The sequence below is a fragment of the Medicago sativa genome, chromosome 8 (genome assembly GCF_051527215.1).
Source record: "Medicago sativa cultivar Bolivia chromosome 8, Bolivia_mono, whole genome shotgun sequence".
NCBI lineage: Eukaryota > Viridiplantae > Streptophyta > Magnoliopsida > Fabales > Fabaceae > Medicago > Medicago sativa.
In genome coordinates, this window is record NC_140756.1 from 93,615,959 (window position 1) to 93,639,192 (window position 23,234).

The following is a 23,234-nucleotide window of genomic DNA, read 5'->3' on the forward strand; positions in this document are numbered from 1 at the left end:
AATGAGCCTAATTGATGACCGTGGCTCAAAATATTGTTTTTAAACAAAAAAGAAAATTACCAGAATAACTTCTTTTGACTATAATTATTGGAACAGATATGATAAATGGACACACAAATTTAGACACAAATACGATAACAATGCTTTTTTTTTTTTTTGTAATTTTCATTAAAGTACAAGGGCAAAATCGGGTTTTCAGCTGAATAATTCCCTTTTGTGCGTCAATCTCCCTCTTCACTCTTCTATATCTCTTCCTTGACTTTGGTGGTGGTTAGGTCGAGAAGAATGAAAAGGTAATTGTGACCGAGGTACAAAGAATGGTGGTCTCAGGAGGAGGGCGTTATGGTGGGGGTCGGAGTCGCAGAAGACAACGACGACTATAGGAGGCGACAAGGGTTGAGGGAGGGACGAGCTCGCTGTTTGTTGTGGTGGTGGAGGTCGGACCTAAGAAGCAGGAGACGGTGGAGAGCGGAGGTCAAATCTCAGAGAAAGAGAGAGCGGATGTTGCGGCGGTGGCGAGAGGGAAGAGACGGTGGTGAGATGGAGAGACATGGCTAGAGAGAGAGAGAGAGTTGTTGAAAAGGGGGAAGAGGTAGAGAGCGAGAAAAAAAGGAGGAAAAATATTGTATTTCTATACGGTGTCGGTATTGTCTTTTTTTTTTGTCTGGTTATCGTTGCTCTTATTGGAATAGCTATTCCGTCATTTTTTTATTTAAACAACGCAAAATAAAATACATTAAACCTAAAGGATATCATACCATTAACAAGGAGTGCAAGGTTAAGACTCAAAAGTGATCACAAGCTGAAATAAAATCAGTCACCAACATAAACAAGAGCCAGAGAGCAATAACATTTTACTAATATAATTTATAGTTCCTTCAAAAAAAAATGTTACTAATTTGGGTAGTGTTAATTTGTGCCCTTAGGACACATGTTAAAAAACTAAAAAAAGAAATATTCTTTAAAAATTTGTGCATTCAATTTATTAAAAAATTAAGATTAAATACAATGCACAGATTCAAATAAATAATTTATAGTATATTCTAATGAGATTAATTAGAATAGACTGTCAGAGTACATTTACTTTACAACGTCAACCAATTAAAATCAATGTTTTTGACACATCAACACAAGTGGAAAAATCCAAATCAAATCTCCTATAACCGCTTTTGTTCGCACTTTCCTTTATTGTCGGTATTGATTGATAGCTTCTCTCTCCATGATTTTGTTCTTTGCCATCAGCTATCTATCTTACATTCCATGAAGATGTGTTGCTTTTGTTCTTTACCATCAAATTATTCTCGTGAAATTTCTTCAATTAGTGAATAAATTCATGCATCATTGTTATTCAATCTGCAGGTTAATTAAGAAAGTATTCATCTTGCTTACATTTCCATTTGTGCAAGTGGATGAAGTTATGGGGAAGAAGTTATTCAATCGGCAAAGAACAAAATCATGAGAGGATGAAGTTGTTAAAACTGCAAATAACAAAATCATGGGAGGCAAAAGCTATCTATCAATCAATACCAAAAATAAAGGAAGGTGTGAAGTTATTAAAGATTTGATTTGAATTTTTCTATTTTAATTCACTTGTGTTGATGTGTCAAAAATATTGGTTTTAATTGGTTGATGTTGTAAAGTAAATGTACTCTGACAGTCTATTCTAATTAATCTCTATTCTAATTAATCCTTGACCGATATTACAATACTATTTAATAATCCGTATGCATTAAATTTCCCCTCACAATATACATCATCAATCATCATTCTGTTTAATCATATAAAGTAGTTCTAATCAGATAAACATTCTTTAAACCATTTGATCATAAAAAATTAAGCTGATGCATTGATAACTTTGTAATTGGTTTTTGCAGGTCCCATGTCTTTCGCAGAGAAAATGGTGTGTTGCCCGTGTTTGGGGTGCGCATCTCTAATTATGACTTATAAAAATTATTTTGACATCTGATCAAAGTATCCAAAGCATTAATTAAAGTAGTATTGTAAAAATGCAGTTGCTGATCATATTATGGATGACAAGAAGGATCACAGATGACATTTTCGGATGGCGAACTTTTTTGCGCGTCTTGTTGGTGATGGATACAGGTATAAATATTTTCGGTTTAGATTGGATTGGATCGGTTTATATTAAGGAAACATAAAATCGATCAAATCCATTTACCGCGGTTTGCTTTAGATTGGATTGGATTGAACATGAACACCCTAATCCATGTAACTGAAATGCTTGGTTGTAATTGTATTAAAATTTGTTAGTTATATCAGTTTTTTTGACGGTTATATTTTTCTTTTTTTAAAGAACAAGCTTTTAAAAATAGAGTTTAAAGATGATGTGTTGTCGATGCAACCCACTATTGTGGATCAATCTTAAAATAAACGGTATGCTTAAACTTTATTATTACATAAAAAATCAATAAACGGTGTGAAATGGCAAAGCAAAGAGATACAATTAGATTTCAATTTAAGATTAATTTAAACTTAATCTCTTAAAAATAAGAGTTTGACGGACATGCACTGCAAAATATGGTCCGTGGTTGAAACAACAGGTTATTTATTCTTAATTTGTAATATTTTTGGCTCTCTTTGAAATATGGTCCATGATTGGTCGCGTTTCTCATCGATTGACCCTATTTATTACGAAACATTTTGTTCAGTTTGCTTATTTGACAGGTGATTTTAAAAAATGTTCTTAGAACATTAGTTATTATTTTCTTATTTATATATTTTCTTGACAAAATTTACTAATTTTTTTTTTGAAATGTGGACATTTTTTGGAGTGGAAGTAAATTAATTTGGGCATGGTACTTCTTAAAGTGGCCTCTTAAATGTGGCATGACACTTTGGTGCCATTAATGGCACCGTGCCATTAAATATGGGCCATTAATGGCACCAAGATAGATGTGTTGTGTGGCCTAGATGCAATGACAATGTGTTTGTCCTCACAGATCCAAATCCAAGCTTTTGAGATGTAGATTCTTACTTCGGTGGTGCGATGAGTGACATCCGTCCTCCGTACCACCGTTCTACCTTCCTTTCCGGCAACCGTTTCTGCCTAAGCTCCGGTCACCATCTCCGCTGTGGCTGGGTTGTTGTGTTCAACGACGTTTTCCTTCGTCGTCACCATCTCTGTCGTCGGCTTGGTTGTTGTGTGCTGCAATGGTTCCGAGTCTGTGTCGGAAAGGGAGGAGGTTGTTGCTCTTCGTTCATGGGTTCAATTGAGTTCCGGTATGTGGTGGTGTTTCGTTTTGTTCCAAATCTGGTGCGGTTGCTCTCTATCAAACCTCCTGCTAGCATGTTGTCTCTCCTGCATCCGGTTGTTTATTCCGATCTTCCACCCCTACCCACACAGTCACACACATGTTTGAGTGCCGGGGAGGTGTTGTAGCGGTCTGTTGTGTGGACCTGCTGGAGGTTGGTGTTGTTGTTTAATCTGACGACGGACACCTTCTCCTTGTCACCGGTGGCCGCCTCTATACGATCTGGGTAGTGTGTCCGCTTCAAACCGGCGTCGCTGCCCGTGCTTTGTCGTTGGATTTCGTCTTTCTCTAGATTTGTGTTTTGTGTTGCCGCCTGTTTCTTGTTGAGGTGATCTGGCGGGGTAGTCTTATGGTGGTGGTCGTGGTGATGTGTGGTAGTGGTGGTTCAGTTGAAGTGATGGTGGTGGTGGTTTGGATGAGTGGTCGTGGATCTGGAGTCGAAATGTTTTTGCGGACGGGAGCTTTTTAGGGTGTGGTTTTGTTGCTTGGCAAGGAGGTGGGTGTTATTTGAGGGTGGCTGGTGTTGTTTAAGTGAGGAGGTGGGTGTTGGTTGGGGTGTTTGTTGGGGTGATTTCCTTTAGAAGCAACTTTTGTTACACGGGTCCATGTTCGTCATCTCTAGCTCTCTTTGTGCTTTTTGGGTGGTTTAGGTGTTTACGGAGTTTGGAGGGTGTGGGTCACGTGGTGTTGAGCTTTTTCCGTTTGATTTGTTTGTTGTTTAAACTTCGCATGCCATGTCTTTCGTCTTACCTATTGTGTGCTGATTTTCGATGGGCCGGTTCATTTGGCTTCGAGATCGGGAGTCGGGGTTTAGCTGCAATCGTTGTTTGACTTGGTTTGGTTTTTCTCTGGTGTACCAGGGGCGAGGGGTGCCCTGCTAATTTGATACTTTAGTCTGGTGGGCCGATCACTTTTGATTCGAGATCGGGAGTCAGTTCTTTGTCTTAAGTTGGTTTTTGGGGTTGTGTTGTGCTCTTTCGGTGGATTGGAGGTCGCGAGGTTTGTGATAGCTGCATGATCCTTCGGTTAGGTGCTCTTCGAAATGTGGCTCAGCTTGGATGTCGGGGTCTGGGAGTTTCTTTGGGGGTGAGTAGTGACGACGGACGTTGGTGGATACCGTGTTTACAGTGTTTGTTTTTATGGAGCTTGTTTTAGGTGGTGATGTATTTTGGTGGGTTTATCTCCAGGGGTGTTTTAGGTGGTTATGGTGTACCGTCTATATGCAGCACCATTTGTATCTTATTTCGTCCATACCTTGCGTCTTGCGGGGATGGCGTTTAATAATATTTGCCGATTCAAAAAAAAAAATGACAATGTGTTTGTATGACCCAGATTTAATGGCACCATGCCATTAATGGCACCAAAGTGCTGCCCCAGATAGTACTTAGTTCAATACTGGGTCGCTGTCATCCATTTAAATCCACTTTAATAACGTCATTTTCAATCCTAATTTTTTGTACTTTGAAATTATTAAAGGTTGAAATTATTAAAATGTAAAACAAAATGGACCTATGCAAAACAATTTTCAATCATATATGCAATTCATGGAGGTTTAACCCACCTAATTTCATATTGTGTGTCGGATTGGTAGGTGGTATTCAACCATTCTTTTTAGAGTCTCTAAGACTTTGTTTGGGAGTTTGGAGGGGAAGGAAAGGAAAAACTTTGAAGGGTGTAAAATATGTGAAAAAATAGAGAAATCTTTCAATTTTTGTAAAAGAGTAGTTTTTTAGAGAATGGTAAATTAATGCATATGATTATTTGATTTTTAATTTTAAAAATGTTATAACAACATAAATTAAATCTGAATAATTCTTATTAAACCTCTAAAACCCTCCCCCAATACAATTTTTTAGTTCCTCCAAATGAGAAGGGTTTTGTATTATGAAGAAAAGTTAACCCCCCAAAGCCCTCATCTCTCATTTTCCTCAATTTCTTCCACTTGCTAATTCCTTTTTTCCTAAGCCTTCCCCTCCCTTCCTCTCCAAACTCGCAAACAAAGCGGAGGCGAAGGCTTAGGGGGGTTGGAAATATATAGAAAAATGGACAAAAAATTCACATTTTTTGAAAGAACAGTTTTTTAGAGAATGATAAACTAATACTTATGATTAATATACTTTTAATTTTAAGAATATTATAACAACATAGATTGAATTTGAAAAATCCATATAAACCCTCCATAACCACCCAAAACCCTCCCCCAATGCAATTTTTGAGCTCCCCCAAATGAGGGGGATTTTTTATTATGAGTAAAAAATTAACCTCCAAAGCCCTAATATCTTATATTTCTTCCACTTGCTCCTTCCTTTTTTCCAAACCCCCCCCCCCCCCCCCCCCCCCCCCCCTCCAAACTCCCAAACAAAGCCTTAGTGTCTTCTAGGTCTCCAAATAAATCAGGAAATAACTTCTGAAGTATTTTTCTTCTTCTAATTTTTAACACATTTGAGAAATAACTTACAAAACATACATTATTCAACACAAAAAGATATTGAGGGACTATAAAAATAAGGGTTAATTATGTTTCTAGTCCCTATAAAATAGCGACCTTGTAAGTTTAGTCCCTACTTAATTTTAATAGCATTTTTAGTCCCTAATTTTGTTTTTCTGCACTGAGTATTAGTCCCTACTCAATTCAAATTTGTTTAATTTATGCTTAAACTCTTAAATTTTTGAACAATTTTTTGCAGACATGTTTAGAACATTACTAAAAGTTCGTCCGCAAAAAATTATCGCAAAATTTGATTTTTACATCCAAATTTTATTACATTTTATCTTTAACTTTTGTCGTTTTAAAAAATTCATATTTAATTCATTTCATGTCAGAAAATTCTAAATTTTAGTAAACGAACCTTTCATAGTGTTCTAATCTTGTCTCAAAAAAATCGTTCAAAAATTTAAGTGTTTAAGGATAATTAATCAAACTTTGTTTTAGCAGGAACTAAAATTATAAGTATTTTTTTTTTTATAGGAACTCAAAATGCTATTAAAATTAAGTAGAGACTAAACTTACAAAGTCGCTATTTTATAGGGACTAAAAACATAATTAACCCTAAAAATAAATCCTCATTCAAAATGCTTTCCAACTACCATTGCAGATCATATTTATGGGCGAGGCCAAACTAGTATTATATGGCAAGTTACTAGTATTATATTTTGGAAATTGCTCTTCTCTTTTTTTTTAAAATTACTCATTCTCTTGATTATGTATAGCGTGTTAACTCACTTTTGGCTTTTTCAACGTGAGTTAACTCACGTTGTGCATTTTTCAGTGAGTTAATTCATGCTTAGTTTTTTCAACATAAGTTAACTTACGCGATATATTTTTCAATACGAATTAATTCACGTTCAACTTTTTCAACATGATTTAACTCTTGCGTTTTTCAATGTGAGTTAACTTACGCTCAGCGTTTTTAACATAAGTTAACTCAAAAAGTGCATTTGTCCGCGCGACTTAACTCACACATGTACTTTTAAGAGAGATAATAACAATTTCCAATCTTTTAAATAACTTGTGCGTACAAAAAGAAATCAATCAATAATATCAATATATAAACAGGCCAAGAACAACCGACACAACCACGATTTGCGAAACTTGAAAAGATAACAGTCATGAGAAACCCATCTCTTCTTGTTCTTCTCTTCTTCTTCGTTGTTCTGTTCTCCTATGCGGCTGCAAGGAACCAATTTGCGCCGGGTGGATGGAGTCCCATCGATGACATCAACGATCCTCATGTCACCGAAATCGCCAATTTCGCTGTCACTGAGTATGACAGGCGAAGTGGAGCGAAGCTGAAGTTCGAGAAAGTAATCAAAGGTGAATCTCAGGTGGTTGCAGGGACTAATTACCGTCTCACCCTTTCCGCTGCCGATGGTTCCGATTCCAAGAATTATGAAGCTGTTGTTTGGGAGAAGATATGGCAGCACTTCAGGAATCTCACTTCCTTTGTACCTGTTCATGCTTGAAAATATTGAATTTTGATTATTATGTAATGATGATCTTATAGCATCGTTCATATGTATGTTTTATTATTTTATATCAATAAAACTTTATGCATTCTAAATTATAATTACAATGGAATGCATATTATTCTTTATCTATTAAAAACTTCCTCAGAAAAAAAAAATGCTGACATACATTTAGATATTTTAATTTTTTTTTTATATGTACTCCCTCCGGTCCTTATTATAAGAAACAATTGACTTTTTTGGTTCATAGAATAATTAATGTATCTTGTTATAAATATAGACTAGATACATCACTTACACAATGAACCTAAAAAGTTAACTTTTTCTTATAGTAATAAGGACCGGAGGGAGTATGTTGTAATAATTAGGACATTTGACTCCGATAAGACTTTGACCTTTTCCAATGACGCCTAATTTGAGTAGTGATAGTTTTGAAATCCTTATATATAAGTGTGTTTCAGTTTTCACTTAGATATCATACATGAAATTACCTTGTCAGACTTGAAAATATGTACAGATCATATCTTTCACATTACTGTTTTCAGTTTTCCGTTTATTTCTGGCGTCTCTAGAACTAGCCTCGACAATTCTGTTATCTTGATTGCTTATAATGTTTTCTATACAAGTGTTCCTGTTCTAGACAGCGTGCTTGGCGAAGATCTTAGCGAGGAGACAAGGCCACACCATCCTTAATTTTATTCTACTCCCAAGCCAGAAGGTTTGCCATTTTGCTGAACCTAGGTATACTGAGATTGGTCTATACCATTTACATTCTAATAAATTAGAATACAAAACTTGTTTCTTAGTACAAAAGCTTCCCCCATTTACATTCTAACAATTTACACTGATAATCAATAATGCCAATTGTTCAAAATGAAATAGGGTGGAAAAGTATAGCATCTATGGTCCATGAAGAAAATTAAATAATAATATTAATGGGAAACAGAGGCTCAAGGCAGAGAAAGAGAAGTTTGAGCAGCAGCTGAAATCTTCTCTTATTGGCGGATGCACAACCTAGTTTCTTGCCTACCTCCACTGCACTCCCTGCTGCATTTGCTGCACAAGGCCAGCCCACGGCAACAAATTCGTACCTTTTATTAGTTATCCAGGAGTCGCTACCGTGTTCTGAGATAATGCAATGAGGCAAACGATAACGTTATCTTGTTTTAGGGTTGCAAAACGGTGAAGAATGTGTTCTTACCAGTACAATGTTTAAACAATCAAGGGAGGAAAAGAGGAACATTGATTTTGTTTTAACCTTGCTGCAGCTATATTTTCATTTGTAAACATACTAACCGAATTCAGATTTTAGCGAGATGTATAATGATGCAGTACGTACGTATCTTATTGAAAGGATGATGAAAGCTATATTAATCCTCTCTCTGATGCTTCTTGTATTTGAAATGAGCTACCTGAATAAAATACATGGATTGGATGCTTTACCATGAGTCAATTGAGTCTGCATTACTTTTTTACTTAAAATGTTGATGTTTTAACATATCCAAGAGATGGTGTCATGACAAATGCTTTTTTTGAAAGAATCATATAATCATTGTTGAAGAGTTACAGGATGTATATGATCAACAAATACTTGTATATTTACAATACGTAGTGAAGACTGGGGCATCTTGCCATTTCATTGTTGTGTCAATTTCTTTTTAGATGAACTTGCACTTGAAAATCCTCTCATTTTTGTATTCCCTTCTATACAAATACCTTTTCATCAACTCTTCAATCATGCTCTAATGTGACAGCTTTCGATGAAATTATCTGAAAAGTCAACATACTTGGTCCACAATTGCCTTAGTTTTGGAAAAGCTATTTCTAGCCATGGTTTTGCCCAACCATTGAAATGGACTAACCCGGCATTCTTAGCATCAACAAGACTTGTGTTTTCCTGATATCCCAATCCCAACATGTGCCAGAAAGGATCAATAGTATGGACATTACCATGGAATGCTATTAATCCAGGAGGCAATGTCCCTAGATGCCACAAACTCAGGTCTGATTTTATATTCTGCTTAAATCATCACAAAAATAGTCTAATTATGATACTATCTTACTTTAATATGGAAAATGAATTTTTTTTAGCATATCAATAGTAATTTACTACTTCCCTATCTCCTTATAATAGTATGGTAACCACTATGGATTAGCACATGTGATTGGTGTGAAGTGTGTGTGTGTGTGGTGAATTCCAGGAACTGATTTTGATTCATACTGATTACAATATTATAGCAGGATAAAAAATAAATATACCTGCTCAACCCAATAATGGTATGTATAGCTTATATTGGTCTTCCTCCAAGCTTCAAGGTCAAGAATGTTCATGCCATAAGCCCAAGCACATTCATTTGGATCAAAGTTTTTAGATATTAGAGGGTGGGAGAAGTTCAAATAGCTTTTCAACATCTTTGACATCACACGTTTATCTTTCCCTTTGCATGTTTCGACTGCTCCATTGACTTTTCCATTCATGTCAATATCCCATAGAGGTGAAAGATCAGTTTGTACCACAATGTCGTTGTCGAGGAAGACCACCTTGTCAAGACTTGGGAATAACTGTTATAAAAAATGTATCATGACTGTAAGCATCACATGAAAAGGCTAATGGATCATAACTCATAAGCTATCAGTAGTATATTTAGCGCATGTTTGGATTGACTTATTTGAGTTTATTTAATGACATAAACATTTGTGAGACGCTTTGAGATAGCTTATGAAAACAGTTTATGACATGTCCATAAGCTGTTTTAAAATTATATTATAAGCTCTCTTGGTTAGCTTATGAAAACAGCTTATAGCATATATGAAAACAGTTTGACTTTATTTGATCTTTTGTTATAGAAATGGATTATACATATTAAACATTTATATCATAAAGTGCTTATAAGTACATAAGTAAACTATTTATTCACATAAAACCTTACTTCCTATTGGTTTTGACTTTACCTCTGGAATATATATTCGAATATGATTCATCACTGAACTATATGTGGGACTAAGCGCTTTCAGTTTTGCGGCAATATCTTCTGGCTTCTCGGCAGTATTTGAAATTATAGCTGATGAACCTCCTCTAAACCGAGACCGCACATGTTGATCTTTTTCCATTGCCTCTAGAAGAGACACTTTTCCCTCTCTAAACCAATCAAAATCTTGCAATGATTTGACCTCAATTATAGCAGGTGATAATGAGTGCAATGAAAACCAAGCTTGCATCGAATTATAAGTCTTTTTATCTGTAATTATATGCAAAACAACTTTCCAAGGTTGCAAACTGTTTTGAACAAGTGATTTTGCAACCACAGAAGCAGCAAGCACATTGTCTGAGGCAAGAATAAAGTGGAAGTAAGAATTGTCAGCGAGAGCAGGAACAAGTTCTGCAGATGGTAGCCGAAGGAAGGCGTGCTGCTGGATTGTTGGCGTGCTCATTTGCCAGCGTCAAGTCAAGACAATGAAGCTGTTCCGGTATGCTATTCGATGCTACATGACGATAAAAATATTCTTTTATTTTCGCCGTCCTAAAACTTTGTTCCATAGAGGTTACCTATGAAAATGATCAACATAAAGTAATGAGATTTGAACTTTGAAAACTTTTTGTCTTAGCATTGTATTTATCTTCTAATTTCCTCTAATTCAAAATACCACTTGGATTCAAGGATGTATTAATTTAGTTATAAGAGTTCAGGAGATTACAGGTGATTCCAGATTACTTTCCAAAATCTTTGGCCCCATTCTTCTTCCTGCAAATTTTATTTTCAGTAATTTTAATACACATACATAAATAATCAAATTTACTGGAATTTTAACATCATTACCATAAATTAGTGAGCTAGGATTGATTCTTTATTTTTGTATTTATGAACATGAAGTCCATATCAAGTTTCCATATAAATTTGCAACATAACATACCTTCTTTAATTAATCACGAAAATTCAAATCAAAGTTCAGTTAACCATGATTTGCTCAGAAAGAATGAAACCAAATAGGCAATTACAAATCATGTGAAGTTCAAAACTTTGTGCAATACATATATGCATTGATATATTATACGTTAATGCATGTGTGTGTAATAGAGGGAGAGAAGAGAAACTGTACCTATGTTAGAGCACTTGTTTTCACCATTTATGCCATCAACTGCGTTCAAATTAAACATAAACCCGAGAAGAGAAGTGAAGAACACTAGGTAAAAAATCACTTTGATGAATTTCCTCAACCTTATTCCTGGTGGAAGCAAATGCCTCAAATATATTGATAGCTTTAACAGCATTTTGTCCAAAGTCCAAACACAATTTTTACTATGCAATATCAAAAGTAAAAACAGCACTGTTAAGATTTCCTCCTTTTCAAAGGATAGTACTAATTTCCTTGATTATGCAAGTCACCACCTGATCAACAACAAAAGAAAACTTCAAGAGTCCATGTAATGTTTTCTTGTAAAAGTATGATTTCATTTTGGGTGCTTAAGCTCTATTAAATCACTAGACTGATATATCAAGTGTTAGGACTTAATTTTCATGAGAATGACAGAGGCGTATTATCAATTTATCAATTCTTGGATGAATGAGTAGTTTTCATTTATTTATTAATTGATGAAAAAAATAAAAAAGACCAACAAATATTAATCTCGAACAAGAAATCAAATTCAAGAGTCAATTACATGCTGAAAATGTATTAACACCCTGCATTGTTAGTTAAAACGGTTGTACATGATTAATTGTATAAAAGAAATAATATTTAAATGACATGCTCTGTCAGTATACATAAATTATATTATATTTAACAATATCTGTTTTACCTCAAAAGAAACAATAACCAAAAGATAAATTGTCCCGTGACTCAGTTGGTAAGGACAATGCATAATATATGTAAGGTCTGGAGTTCGAACCCCGGACACCACCGAAAAAACCAAAAGATAAATTATTTAAACCAAAAAGAAAATAAAAAGGCTTTTTAATTACTAATTTATTTGACAAGAGGAAGACCTTTTTTTTTGAAGGAAGACAAGAGGAAGACCTGTTCTTAACAATTCCTTGTTACAATATTTTTTTTTTTAATTCTATACATAACCAAAAAGAAAATAAAAAGGCTTTTTAATTACTAATTTATTTGACAAGAGGAAGACCTTTTTTTTTGAAGGAAGACAAGAGGAAGACCTGTTCTTAACAATTCCTTGTTACAATATTTTTTTTTTTAATTCTATACATAAAAAATTGGGGATCGGGCTTTTTAAGTAATATTCGATTTTCATTGTATCGAAGGTAAAGGAAAAAAAAAATCAGCACACCTTTAATTTATTTTTTTATCAACTAGTTTAATCGTTAGAAATTCACATATGAATAAGTAGGAAACCCAATGTTCGAATTTCACCCGTACATACTACATCATTCATGTTCGTGTTAATATATGCTCGTGGGGATCATACACTTTTAGTTTTAGATCACTTTTTCTTAAGTTTTTATAGTAATTGATGAATTTAATAATGTATTGAAAATTGAACTAAATGATTTTTTCAATAAACATTTTCTTAATTAGGAATCCTTAGAGAGTGTCCTTAGGACAATCGTTAGCTTTCATAGCAAAAAAATAAGACTCTTTTCTCTAAAAACACTAACGAAGTTCATACTCAAAACTTCAATTGTCAAGACTCGCCTTTTTACCACTAAAGTTAACCAAATACATAATTATAAACAATAAAACTAAATACTTTTGTTTTTATTTAATCTATTTTCTTTTGGCTTAAAAAAAATAGTATATGAAAAGCAACAAGACAATAAAAAGCTACACCACATACATACAAGAATAGGAAAAACTGCGTACCTGTTTGGCAAACTTTGTCAATTTTGTTTTCTCAAACTTCTTTTCACAATTATCAAAATCTCTAATTATGGAGAAGGATGAAGCTTATAAGAAATAATAAGCCACGTTATTACTAATTAGGATAAATAAAAAACAAATATTTCTGAATGACAAAAATATAAACAAATCTTTCAAAAAGTGGCACAAATCTAACAAATAATTTTATTTTAATTACAAATCTAATTTATTACATCTTACGGTTAGGGATAGATTTTTGTGCCTCAGGGCATGACTTGTTTTTGTTCGGTCTACTAGGCGTCCCTTAGAGATTATTTTAGAAGAAACTAGTTTAGAGACCAGCGTTGCCCGAGTTAGATATTAAATAAGTTTTATAAGTTTATGTGCACGAATACACGTGTCAGTATATTAGATTGAATTTATTTAAATTTACAATTATAATAATATCATAAAAATAAATATAAATATTTCAAAAAAAATTAAAAATAAATATAAATGATGAGATGAATGTCGAATGCAAGAATAAAAAGTGTAACAAAATCAATAATGAATTAGTCCAAGTGGTAATAATTTTGGGTCCCTTTAAACATGGACTATTACTTTCCCACCCTATTGCCTTCTCCCGCGCCCTGTAAAATTTCCAAAAATGCCCTTGTGCATTCTGGATTTTAAAATTCGGATTCATGTTCACTATTTCGGATTTTATAATCCGAACAATTCTTATGTATAATCAGCCATCAGACTCTCTCACATTTCAACAGTTTTGAGTTTTGCTTTTAAAAACAACAAAAAAAACTAAGTAAAAAAAATGCTAAAAACCTGTCAAATAAAATCATAAAAATATAAAAATAGTACCAAAAAATTCTAAAAACCAAATAAAACTAATGCAAATTTTTTCAGATTTTTCTGAGAATATGAAAAATTAATAAAAATGAAAAATGGGTCTAAACGATGAAATTTTGGATTTTGAGGGGCGGAGTCCCATTAGAAGTCCTTTCTATGGGAGTGATGGTCCTTGAATTTTTTCTGATTTTCTGGGGAAGTTTGGGAGCAATCCGATCAAGTAGCCCGAAAACCCGATTTTTGACTAAGAACAGGTAACAATGACCCAAAAACAGAAGGATGAGAGTTAGGAAGATTAATATTGTACCTAAAATGACTATATGTTTAGAATTTGTGCTGATACAGTTCAAATTATATATATTGAGAATGAATGTGGAAGTGACACGTGGCTAAAAAATCTTACTTTATATATATACTATTGATTGATTGATTGATGTGTAGTTTGTTGAGATAAAAAATACTGAGTGCATAAGATCAAAAGTTTGTTGAGATATTTATGTTAAATAAAATATTGGTTTTTAAAAATAGAAAAAATAATAAAAATATTGAGAATGAATGTGGAAGTGACACGTGGCATAAAAAATCTTACTTTATATATATACTATTGATACAAATTCAAGATTAGTGTTTTTTTTTTTTATAACAAGATTAGTGTTATTTGTTTTGTTTGTTTTTCACCTTTACATCAACTCATAAATGGATGATGTTATTTAGGTCTCGTTGAAACATTAAAACACCTAATAGATGATCTCTTAATTTATAGCCAAAAAGTAAGATTTCTTTGTCGATTGACAATAATATAGCTCAAACTCATACCTTCAAAATTCAAGCTTTGACTTTTTTACTACTAGAACAAACTTAAAAGTTAACAAAATACATAATTATAATTTGACTTTTTTACTACTAGAACAAACTTAAAAGTTAACAAAATACATAATTATAAACAAGAAATATACTCCCGATCTGTTTCAAAATACTTGTCCAATTTTCATAATGTGCATTATTCACTTGACCTACTTTGACCATACTTTTTAACTAATGTATAAATACAAATATTAACATGCAAGATGTTGTTTGATTTGTCTCGACAAATATTTTCAAAATATTAAATTTTTATAATTTTTTACTTTAGATAATTAAAGATATTAATGGTCAAAATTGTGCATTGGCATATGTGAAGTGGTTGACTTGGACATGTATTTTGAAAGGGAACAAGTAGTTATTATTATGATTCATGGCAACAGGACAACAAAAAGCTACACTACATACATACAAGATATGCATAGAAAAATTGCGTACCTGTTTGACAATTTTAATCAATTTTGATTTCTCATCTTTTAACAATTATCAAAATCTATATATATATATATATAGAGAGAGAGAGAGAATGGTTAGGCTTAATATTTTAGGAAATAATAACCCATATATTACTACACTAATTAGTATAAATAAAAAAGAAATCTTTCTGAATACCAAAAACGTAAACACATCTTTCTAAAAGTTGCACAAATCTGATTTATTAGATTAACAAATATTTTTATTTTAATTACAAATAATCAAATTCATATAGGTCAAAAGAATATATGAAAAGTGAAAACAGTTTCTATGCAACTTTTAGAAAGATGTGTCTTGGTAGGTTTTTTCTACATTACCCTATCTTGTTTAGGGGGTATTTACCCCTTCAAGATATCAACCAATCAAAATGTAATATGCAAATGTAACATTAAATGTCAAATAAATGAGTCAATTTTTTCTATAAAAAAAATGAACTAATAAGGTAACTTTTAATTTTTATTTAATTATATTTAGGTATACAATCTTAATTAATTTACACTATATGACTTGTAACAATAAAAATTTCACATCAAATTATGGCTGTGTTTGGTAACACGAATAAGCTAGCTTATAACTTGTTGGACTAGCTTATAAGTTTGTTTTGATATAATAAGATGTGTTGGGTAAAAAGCTTTTTCCACTAGCTTATAGCTTTTTTTGAGAAGCTATTTCAAGTAGTTTTTGAGCTTATAGCTGGTAGTTTTTTATATTTTCTTCCAATTTTAACCCTATTAATTTAATTTAATTATTTTTTAATAAAACAACATGTTCATGACTTAAAAAATATCGGCCAAGTTCATAGCTTATTTTTTAATAAAACAACTGTCACGTTTTCTCCTTTGAAAAAAAACTGTCATGCTTTATTTTATTTTTTAACTAATAATAGCCGCACGGGTCACGTAACATTGTGGTAATCATATAAAAGTTAATTACTTTGTTAGTACTATCAAATGTTTTTTTTTTCCATATATTATATATAAAAAAATGTTAAATATTTGAATCGTGTATGTTGTGAATTTTATTTTCTTATTATGTACACGAAAACAAACTTTTATATACACATATAAGAAAGTCAATAAAATAAATTTTTTAAAACTCATGATTATTTTTTAAAACACCGTTCAATGTTTTCACCGTACCCGTTGTAGATTTTATGTGATTTATCTGCAGAAATAATTTTTTATGTTAATATATGAGAAAGTTGATATGATCAAATCGTAGAAACTCATTAATATTGTCAAAATATAAAAATTAATATAGTGTTTCTATTGAATAACTTTTTATTTTATATGCAAAATACCGTTCAATATTTGCACCGCTCCCGTTGCAGATTTTATGTGTTTATATATGCATAAATAAATTTTTATGTACATATATGAGAAAATCAATATGATAAAATTTTGAAAACTTGTGACTATTTTCAAAATATCAACATCGATGTAATGTTTCTATTAAATAACTTTTTATTTTATATTTAAAACACCGATAAATATTTGCACCGCACTCGTTGAAGATTTTATATACTTATATATGCAGAAGAATTTTTTTTTAACAATATGTAATAGTCAATATGATAAAATTTAGAAAACTCGTGACTATTTTTAAAATATCAACATCACTGTATTGTTTCTCCAAAATACCGTTAAATATTTACACCGCACTCATTGTAGACTTTATGTGCTTATATCTCCAAAATCAAATTTTATGTATACCAATATGAGAAAGTTGATATGCTTAAATTTTGAAAACTAATGATTATTTTAAAAAATTTAACATTATTGTATCGTTTCTATTAATTTTTTAAATATGCAAATTATTAAGATTAAGAGATTAAAATAGATGAGAACAAAATGACGATATAGAGAATTAGTTAGGCTTGGAAGTGATAAATCTGAAAAATGAAGATACATGGAGAATTAGTTAGGCTAGAAAGATAAACAAAAATATATATAATAATTTTTTCGAAATGAATAAATTTGTATTTTATTTTGTAAAATGACGATTAAACCCATAAAATTAAGAAGATTGTGAGGATAATTATGAAATTTTACTCGAGTAAGATTTTCTAATTTTCTTATTACAGTATTAGTAGTAGTAGATTAGCAGTTAAAGTAGATATTTAAATTTGTTGTGTGGAATTAAAAAAATAGTTGTCCGTAATTATCATGATAATATATTGGCTTTTAAGAAGGACAATTATGAAATTTTGTTAGATTTTGATTTTGATATATTTTTTTAAATAAATATATTGTTTTTTTAATAATTTTTTTATATATTGTTAGTAGATTAAAATAACAAATAATATTTAAAATTTTAAAGTATTCCAAAACTTATTAATTTTGTAACAAAAAATACAAATATTGGTGGAAATTTGTTATATCAACTTATCCGTGGAAGTACAAATTAGGAACAATTTTTTTTTTTTTGTAGAGAAAAAATTGGCTACACCTTTTTGTTTTTAATTAAAAAACAAATAATGTTTTAAAAGTATTCCAAAAACTTATTAATTTTGCATCCTAAAAAATAAATATTTATGGGTTGAATTTGATGTGAAATTTTAATTGTTACAAGCTCTATAGTGTAAATTAATTAAGATTGTATACCTAAATATAATTAAACAAAAATTAAAAGTTACCATATTAAAATTGATTTTTTTTTATAGAAAAATTGACTCATTTATTTGACATTTAATGTTACATTTGTATATTACATTTTAATTGGTTGATATCTTGAAAGGGTAAATACCCCCTAAACAAGAGAGGGTAATCTAGGTCTCACCGTCTTGGTATGTTGTAGGTCCTTTTATAGTGTTGAATTTGTGTCCCTAATTTTTGTAATTTTTTTAAAAAAATTGTTGAAGGTATATTGGTACTTTTTTGTCACCAAAAAAAAAAATATTGGTACTTTCGCATCCTTTGAGTGACATGATATTTTGACGGTTCAGTTGTGGCAATTCTCCTTCATCTTTCCCTCGTCCTTCTTCTCCGCTCTTGATTCATTGTTTCCTTGCTTTGTTCGAGTTCTACCATTGTTGCCTGACTCTATTTTTTTATTTTATAAAAATACACAATACGGTACTGCTATTTTGTTTTTCTTAACACTATATAAAATAGAATAATCCTAAATTACACAATACCTGCTATTTTGATTTTCTTAACACTACTCCCTCCCTCCGGTCTTGAATACTAGACCATCGACCCGTGCTCCACACGGGTCCCACTGACTAAAATATGTACGAATAAGTTATATCATAATAATAAAAAAAAAATATGAAATATTCACATGATAAAAATGTATTACATTAATCATATCATCTTGACATTAATATATAGTTTGAAAACCGTACATTTTACATTAGTATTTTCACATTCATCATTGGTTATCATCAACCTTTTTTTTTTTACGTATTCAACCCATCTCTTAAAGTAACTCTTGTTAATAGTCATTACAAATAAAACAAACAAAAATTGACTCCTTTGAAACTTGATCCAAGCGTTACACCAATTCCATATTAAGTTTGTGCTTGTGTGGCGAGAGTTTGTAATTCCCCTCATTAAATCCTATCATGACATTCTCTAGCTTATATGTTCCTCCTTCTTCAACCATTCCTTGAATCGTTGGCACCAGGAACTTATGAACTGTGACATGGATCCGTCCTCGCTAAACAAAAAATAACATGTCATTAACATAAACCATAATATATGTTATCGTAGTGGCAACTTGAAAAAAGGATCATTTATTTATACAATCGATTTATATAATATACCTTCTCATCAACCAATATAATGTTCATGAAGATGATATCGTCTGGATTTTCCTTATCACGGATCACCCATATATGGGCCACACAGACAATCAACTTCAAATCCTTCTTTCCACCTATCACAGCTGAAATGGGGGTGAAAATGTTTGCCATATTAGCAAGTGCAAGAAAGAGTTATATTTGCTTAATTTTGCTTAAAGTTGAGAATGGTTGTATTAGCACAACTAAGTGGTATTTAAATAGGTAATTGACAATTCTCTTCGTTAGTTTCAAATGTGATTATTAATCATAGTTTTCTATTGGTAATAATTACTATTCAAAAGTTTTTAATTGCCATTAACTACGTTCTTGATTGCCATTAACACTACGTCATAATTACTATTTAAAATCGAATCAACCTTGATACGTGTTATTTTTTGAAATAAGTATGTCATAATTGCTTTTAATAGGTAGTAATTGGTAGAGTGGTTAGTGCATAATGCATAAAAGCAATTAAAAGTAATTCCTATACGAAAATATTTGACTTTCAAGTTTTTAATTGTCATTAACGACGTTTTCAAGCCATTAACTACATTCTTAATTGCCTTTAACAGTACGTAATAATTACTATTCAAAATCGAATCAACCTTGATACGTGTTAATTTTTGAAATAAGTACGTAGTTAATTGCTTTTAATAGGTAGTAATTGGTAGAGTGATTGGTGCATAATGCATAAAAGCAATTAAAAGTAATTCCTATACGAAAATATTCGACTTTCAAGTTTTTAATTGTCATTAACGACGTTTTCAAGCCATTAACTACGTTCTTAATTGCCATTAACAATACGTAATAATTACTATTCAAAATCGAATCAACCTTGATACGTGTTAATTTTTGAAATAAGTACGCAGTTAATTGCTTTTAATAGGTAGTAATTGGTAGAGTGATTGGTGCATAATGCATAAAAGCAATTAAAAGTAATTCCTATACAAAAATATGCGACTTAAAAGTTTTTAATTGTCATTAACGACGTTTTCAAGCCATTAACTACGTTCTTAATTGCCATTAACAATACGTAATAATTCATATTCAAAATCGAATCAACCTTGATACGTGTTAATATTTGAAATAAGTAGGTCATAATTGCTTTTAATAGGTAGTAATTGGTAGAGTGATTAGTGCATACTTTAGTGGTAAAATTCGAGGGAAATTTCACCTTGAAACGCATATATTCCTATCACTCTATATCGGATAGCATATTATAGTGTAAAAAATGCATGCGTGAAACATTGAAATGTCCGTAGAATAATGTGATAGGAATTAGTGTATGCGTGAAACAGTAAAAAATGTATGCGTGAAACATTTTCAATTGCCGCTTTCTAAGGGATGTTTATATTATTTCTGATTAGCAATTAGTGTAGGGGAATTAGTTATTTCTGATTAGCAATTAGTGTATGGGAATGTTGACCGACTTGATTAGGCTTTAATACGTATTCAATTGCATTAACGAAGTGAGAGAACTTTTTTCAAGTTTGAATAAACGGATGTGATCAAGTGCTTGAACGGATGAGATTACTCGAGCAAGTAGTACATGTTTAGGAGGGAAAAAAGCTAGGGAATTAGGGCAAAGTAGGGAGGATTAGGGCAAACATGATAGCCAAGCAAGTCTAGCTTTTATAATAAAGGATACTAAGCAACAATTTTTTTTTTTTTTATGATCTTGAATATAAACAAATGTCAACTACTTCTATCATATTTAATTTTACTATTCCTAAGTCCTCGTGAGCTTATCTCAGTTGATATGGACAATGCATAATATATGCAAAGTCCGGGGTTCGAACCCGGCCACCACCAAAAAATATTACTATTCCTAAATTACCCTTCAATTAATGTGATTTTTTTTTCTTTTCATGGAACAAGTTCCCATAAAGGGTAATTTAGAAATTACAATTGCATTCTTTATAACTTTGAGAGAAATAAATGACACAAACTTTGAGAGTAATTTTCTTAAGGGTCGAGACACTAGTTAAGGAAACTAAAAAAGGAAAATTCAAAGTAAAAATACTCCCTCCGTTTCAAAATGAGTGTCGCTTTAGCCAAAAAAATTTGTTTCAAAGTGAGTGTCGTTTTCAGTTTCCAATGCAATAATAACTTTTTCTTTTCAATTGTACCCTCCAATTAATACTCTGCACACTACTTCCAAAGTATTACTTTTAAAACTAACCAATAGTTAATAAGGATAATTTGGTAAAATAACCATTCTCTTTCTCTTAATCATTGCATTTCTTAATATGTGTGTAAACACCTAAAGCGACACTCATTTTGAAACGGAGGGAGTAACACTTTTTAAACTTTTGATGAGTTGACAACACAAGTTACGAAGCAAGACTTTCTACATTTGATTCCTTAACCAGTGCCCCCGGGCACTCGTTAACATTTCCCTTTTCTTAAAATACTTAAAGGTGTGACTTTTTTGTTGTTGTTTACTCCCTCTGTCATGTAACCACCCATTTGATTTTATATTTGTCCCTAAATGTAAACTTCTTTTCAAATTACTAGATGCATTTCTTATTTTTTTCTAAACATGCCCCTAATTAATACTCTGAAATATGTAAAGTCAAATTTAATACACATACAAACAAAATACAATTTGGTAATATTAACACACAAAATAGACACATTAATTACACTAACAACTTTTCTTAAGAAATGTGAAAAAGGCAAAGGGGGTTTACATATAGGGACGGAGGGAGTATATTCAAGCCTGGAGGCAGTACAAAATAAGAACTATCCTTATTTTTATAGATTATAGGCTTAATGGTGTGTTTCACCCCTGCAAATAGGCGGCGTTTAAAAATTGGTCCCTGTAATCGCTAATCCTGGCATTTTACCCCTGCAATTGTTAATCATTTAAAATTTGATCCTTTGACCAACTTAATCACTGCCACGTCACCAGATTAGCAAAAATGACATGGGAATTGACCAAAATACCCCTGGTCTAATTTTTTTTCCTTCAAATTTTTTTTTTTTCAAAATTTTGAAAATTCTTTTTTAAATTAAAAAAATCTGAAAAAATAATTAAAAGTCAAAAAAAATTTCGGAAAAAAACTGTTAAAATTAAAACTGAAAAATTTTCGGGAAAAATTCGGGAAAAAACTGAATTTTTTTAAGGAAAAAAAATAAGCCAGGGGTAATTTCGTCAATTCCCATGCCATTTTTGCTAATCTGGTGATGTGGCATTGATTAAGTTGGTCAAAGGACCAAATTTTAAATGATTAACAATTGCAGGGGTAAAATGCCAGGATTAGCGATTACAGGGACCAATTTTTAAATGGCACCTATTTGCAAGGACTAAAGACATCATTAAGCCTAGATTATATGTTAACTTTTCCCTAACCAAACACACTGCACCATTATCGAAGTTTGAAAAGATAACAGTCATGAAAATTCAATTCCTTCTTCTTCTCCTATTTATTCTAACGGCCTCTGCGGCTGCATGGCTAGTTATTCTAAGGGTTGCGGCTGCGCGGGAGCAATCTATGGCATCACAGGAAGTAGGTGGTTATAGCCCGATCGAAGACATCAATGATCCTCATGTTACCAGAATCGCCAATTTCGCTGTCACCGAGTACAACAAGCGAAGTGAGGCGAAGCTGAAGTTTGAGAAAGTCATCAAGGGTGAAGCTCAGTTCGTTACAGGCATTAACTACCGTCTCACCCTTTCCGCCAGCAACGGTTCGGTTTCTACCACTTACGAAACTATTGTGTATGAGAATTTACGGGGGATTTCTAAGAAGCTTATTTCCTTTGTACGTGTTCATGCTTAAATTATCAAATGTTATTTTGTGATGATCATCTTACAGCATCATTCACCTCTATGTCTGATTATTTTATACCAATAAAACTTGATTTTGATGGGATGCCATTTTGAACTTATTTTCATGGAAAATAACAAAGTTGATTATAATTATTAGGTATGATTATCCCTTTATTTTTGTGTATATTTTTATTTGAATATTCAAGTATCTTGTTGGAATTTATGTTTATACTTTGTATATTGATTTTTTAGCTTTCACAATCACAATAATGGTTACCTCTTACCAATCCCACTAAAACATTTTTTGAGGTGGACGCTACCCGCCACTATATGAAACTAACAACATAAATCTGACTCACATAAGATTTCTTAAATTTCTTAAAGTTTCAACGAGTTGAGTATGCTATGAAACTTATCCTTAATTTTTGGTAGGTTATTTAAT

At 31.9% G+C, this 23,234-nt stretch overlaps 2 protein-coding genes, 1 long non-coding RNA gene and 3 pseudogenes across 4 annotated transcripts; 3 read left to right on the forward strand and 3 right to left on the reverse strand.

Moving 5' to 3' along the window:
* The first annotated feature begins 1,096 nt into the window (after positions 1-1,096).
* On the forward strand, positions 1,097-4,586 carry LOC146903509 (uncharacterized). The gene is made up of 3 exons (XR_015023748.1): positions 1,097-1,542; positions 1,875-1,920; positions 2,013-4,586. It is a non-coding gene; the product is annotated as an uncharacterized LOC146903509 (long non-coding RNA).
* Positions 4,587-6,850: 2,264 nt separating this feature from the next.
* LOC146903510 (cysteine proteinase inhibitor 5-like) lies at positions 6,851-7,339 on the forward strand. The gene has a single exon (XM_085738169.1). The coding sequence runs from the start codon at positions 6,882-6,884 to the stop codon at positions 7,233-7,235; it is 354 nt and encodes a 117-aa protein (XP_085594295.1). The 5' UTR covers positions 6,851-6,881; the 3' UTR covers positions 7,236-7,339.
* Positions 7,340-8,973: 1,634 nt separating this feature from the next.
* On the reverse strand, positions 8,974-9,716 carry LOC146903511 (putative galacturonosyltransferase 12 pseudogene; annotated as a pseudogene).
* Positions 9,559-10,888, reverse strand: LOC146903512 (putative galacturonosyltransferase 12 pseudogene; annotated as a pseudogene). Its single transcript, XR_015023746.1, has one exon. The product of XR_015023746.1 is annotated as a putative galacturonosyltransferase 12 pseudogene (transcript).
* A 7,840-nt stretch (positions 10,889-18,728) lies between these two features.
* Positions 18,729-19,149, reverse strand: LOC146903513 (uncharacterized). The gene is made up of 2 exons (XM_085737247.1): positions 19,000-19,149; positions 18,729-18,893 (listed from the first exon to the last, which is right to left on the reverse strand). Exons 1-2 carry the CDS (start codon positions 19,147-19,149, stop codon positions 18,729-18,731), a joined length of 315 nt encoding a protein of 104 aa, XP_085593373.1.
* Positions 19,150-22,402: 3,253 nt separating this feature from the next.
* On the forward strand, positions 22,403-22,827 carry LOC146903514 (cysteine proteinase inhibitor 5 pseudogene; annotated as a pseudogene).
* The last annotated feature ends 407 nt before the right edge of the window (positions 22,828-23,234 follow it).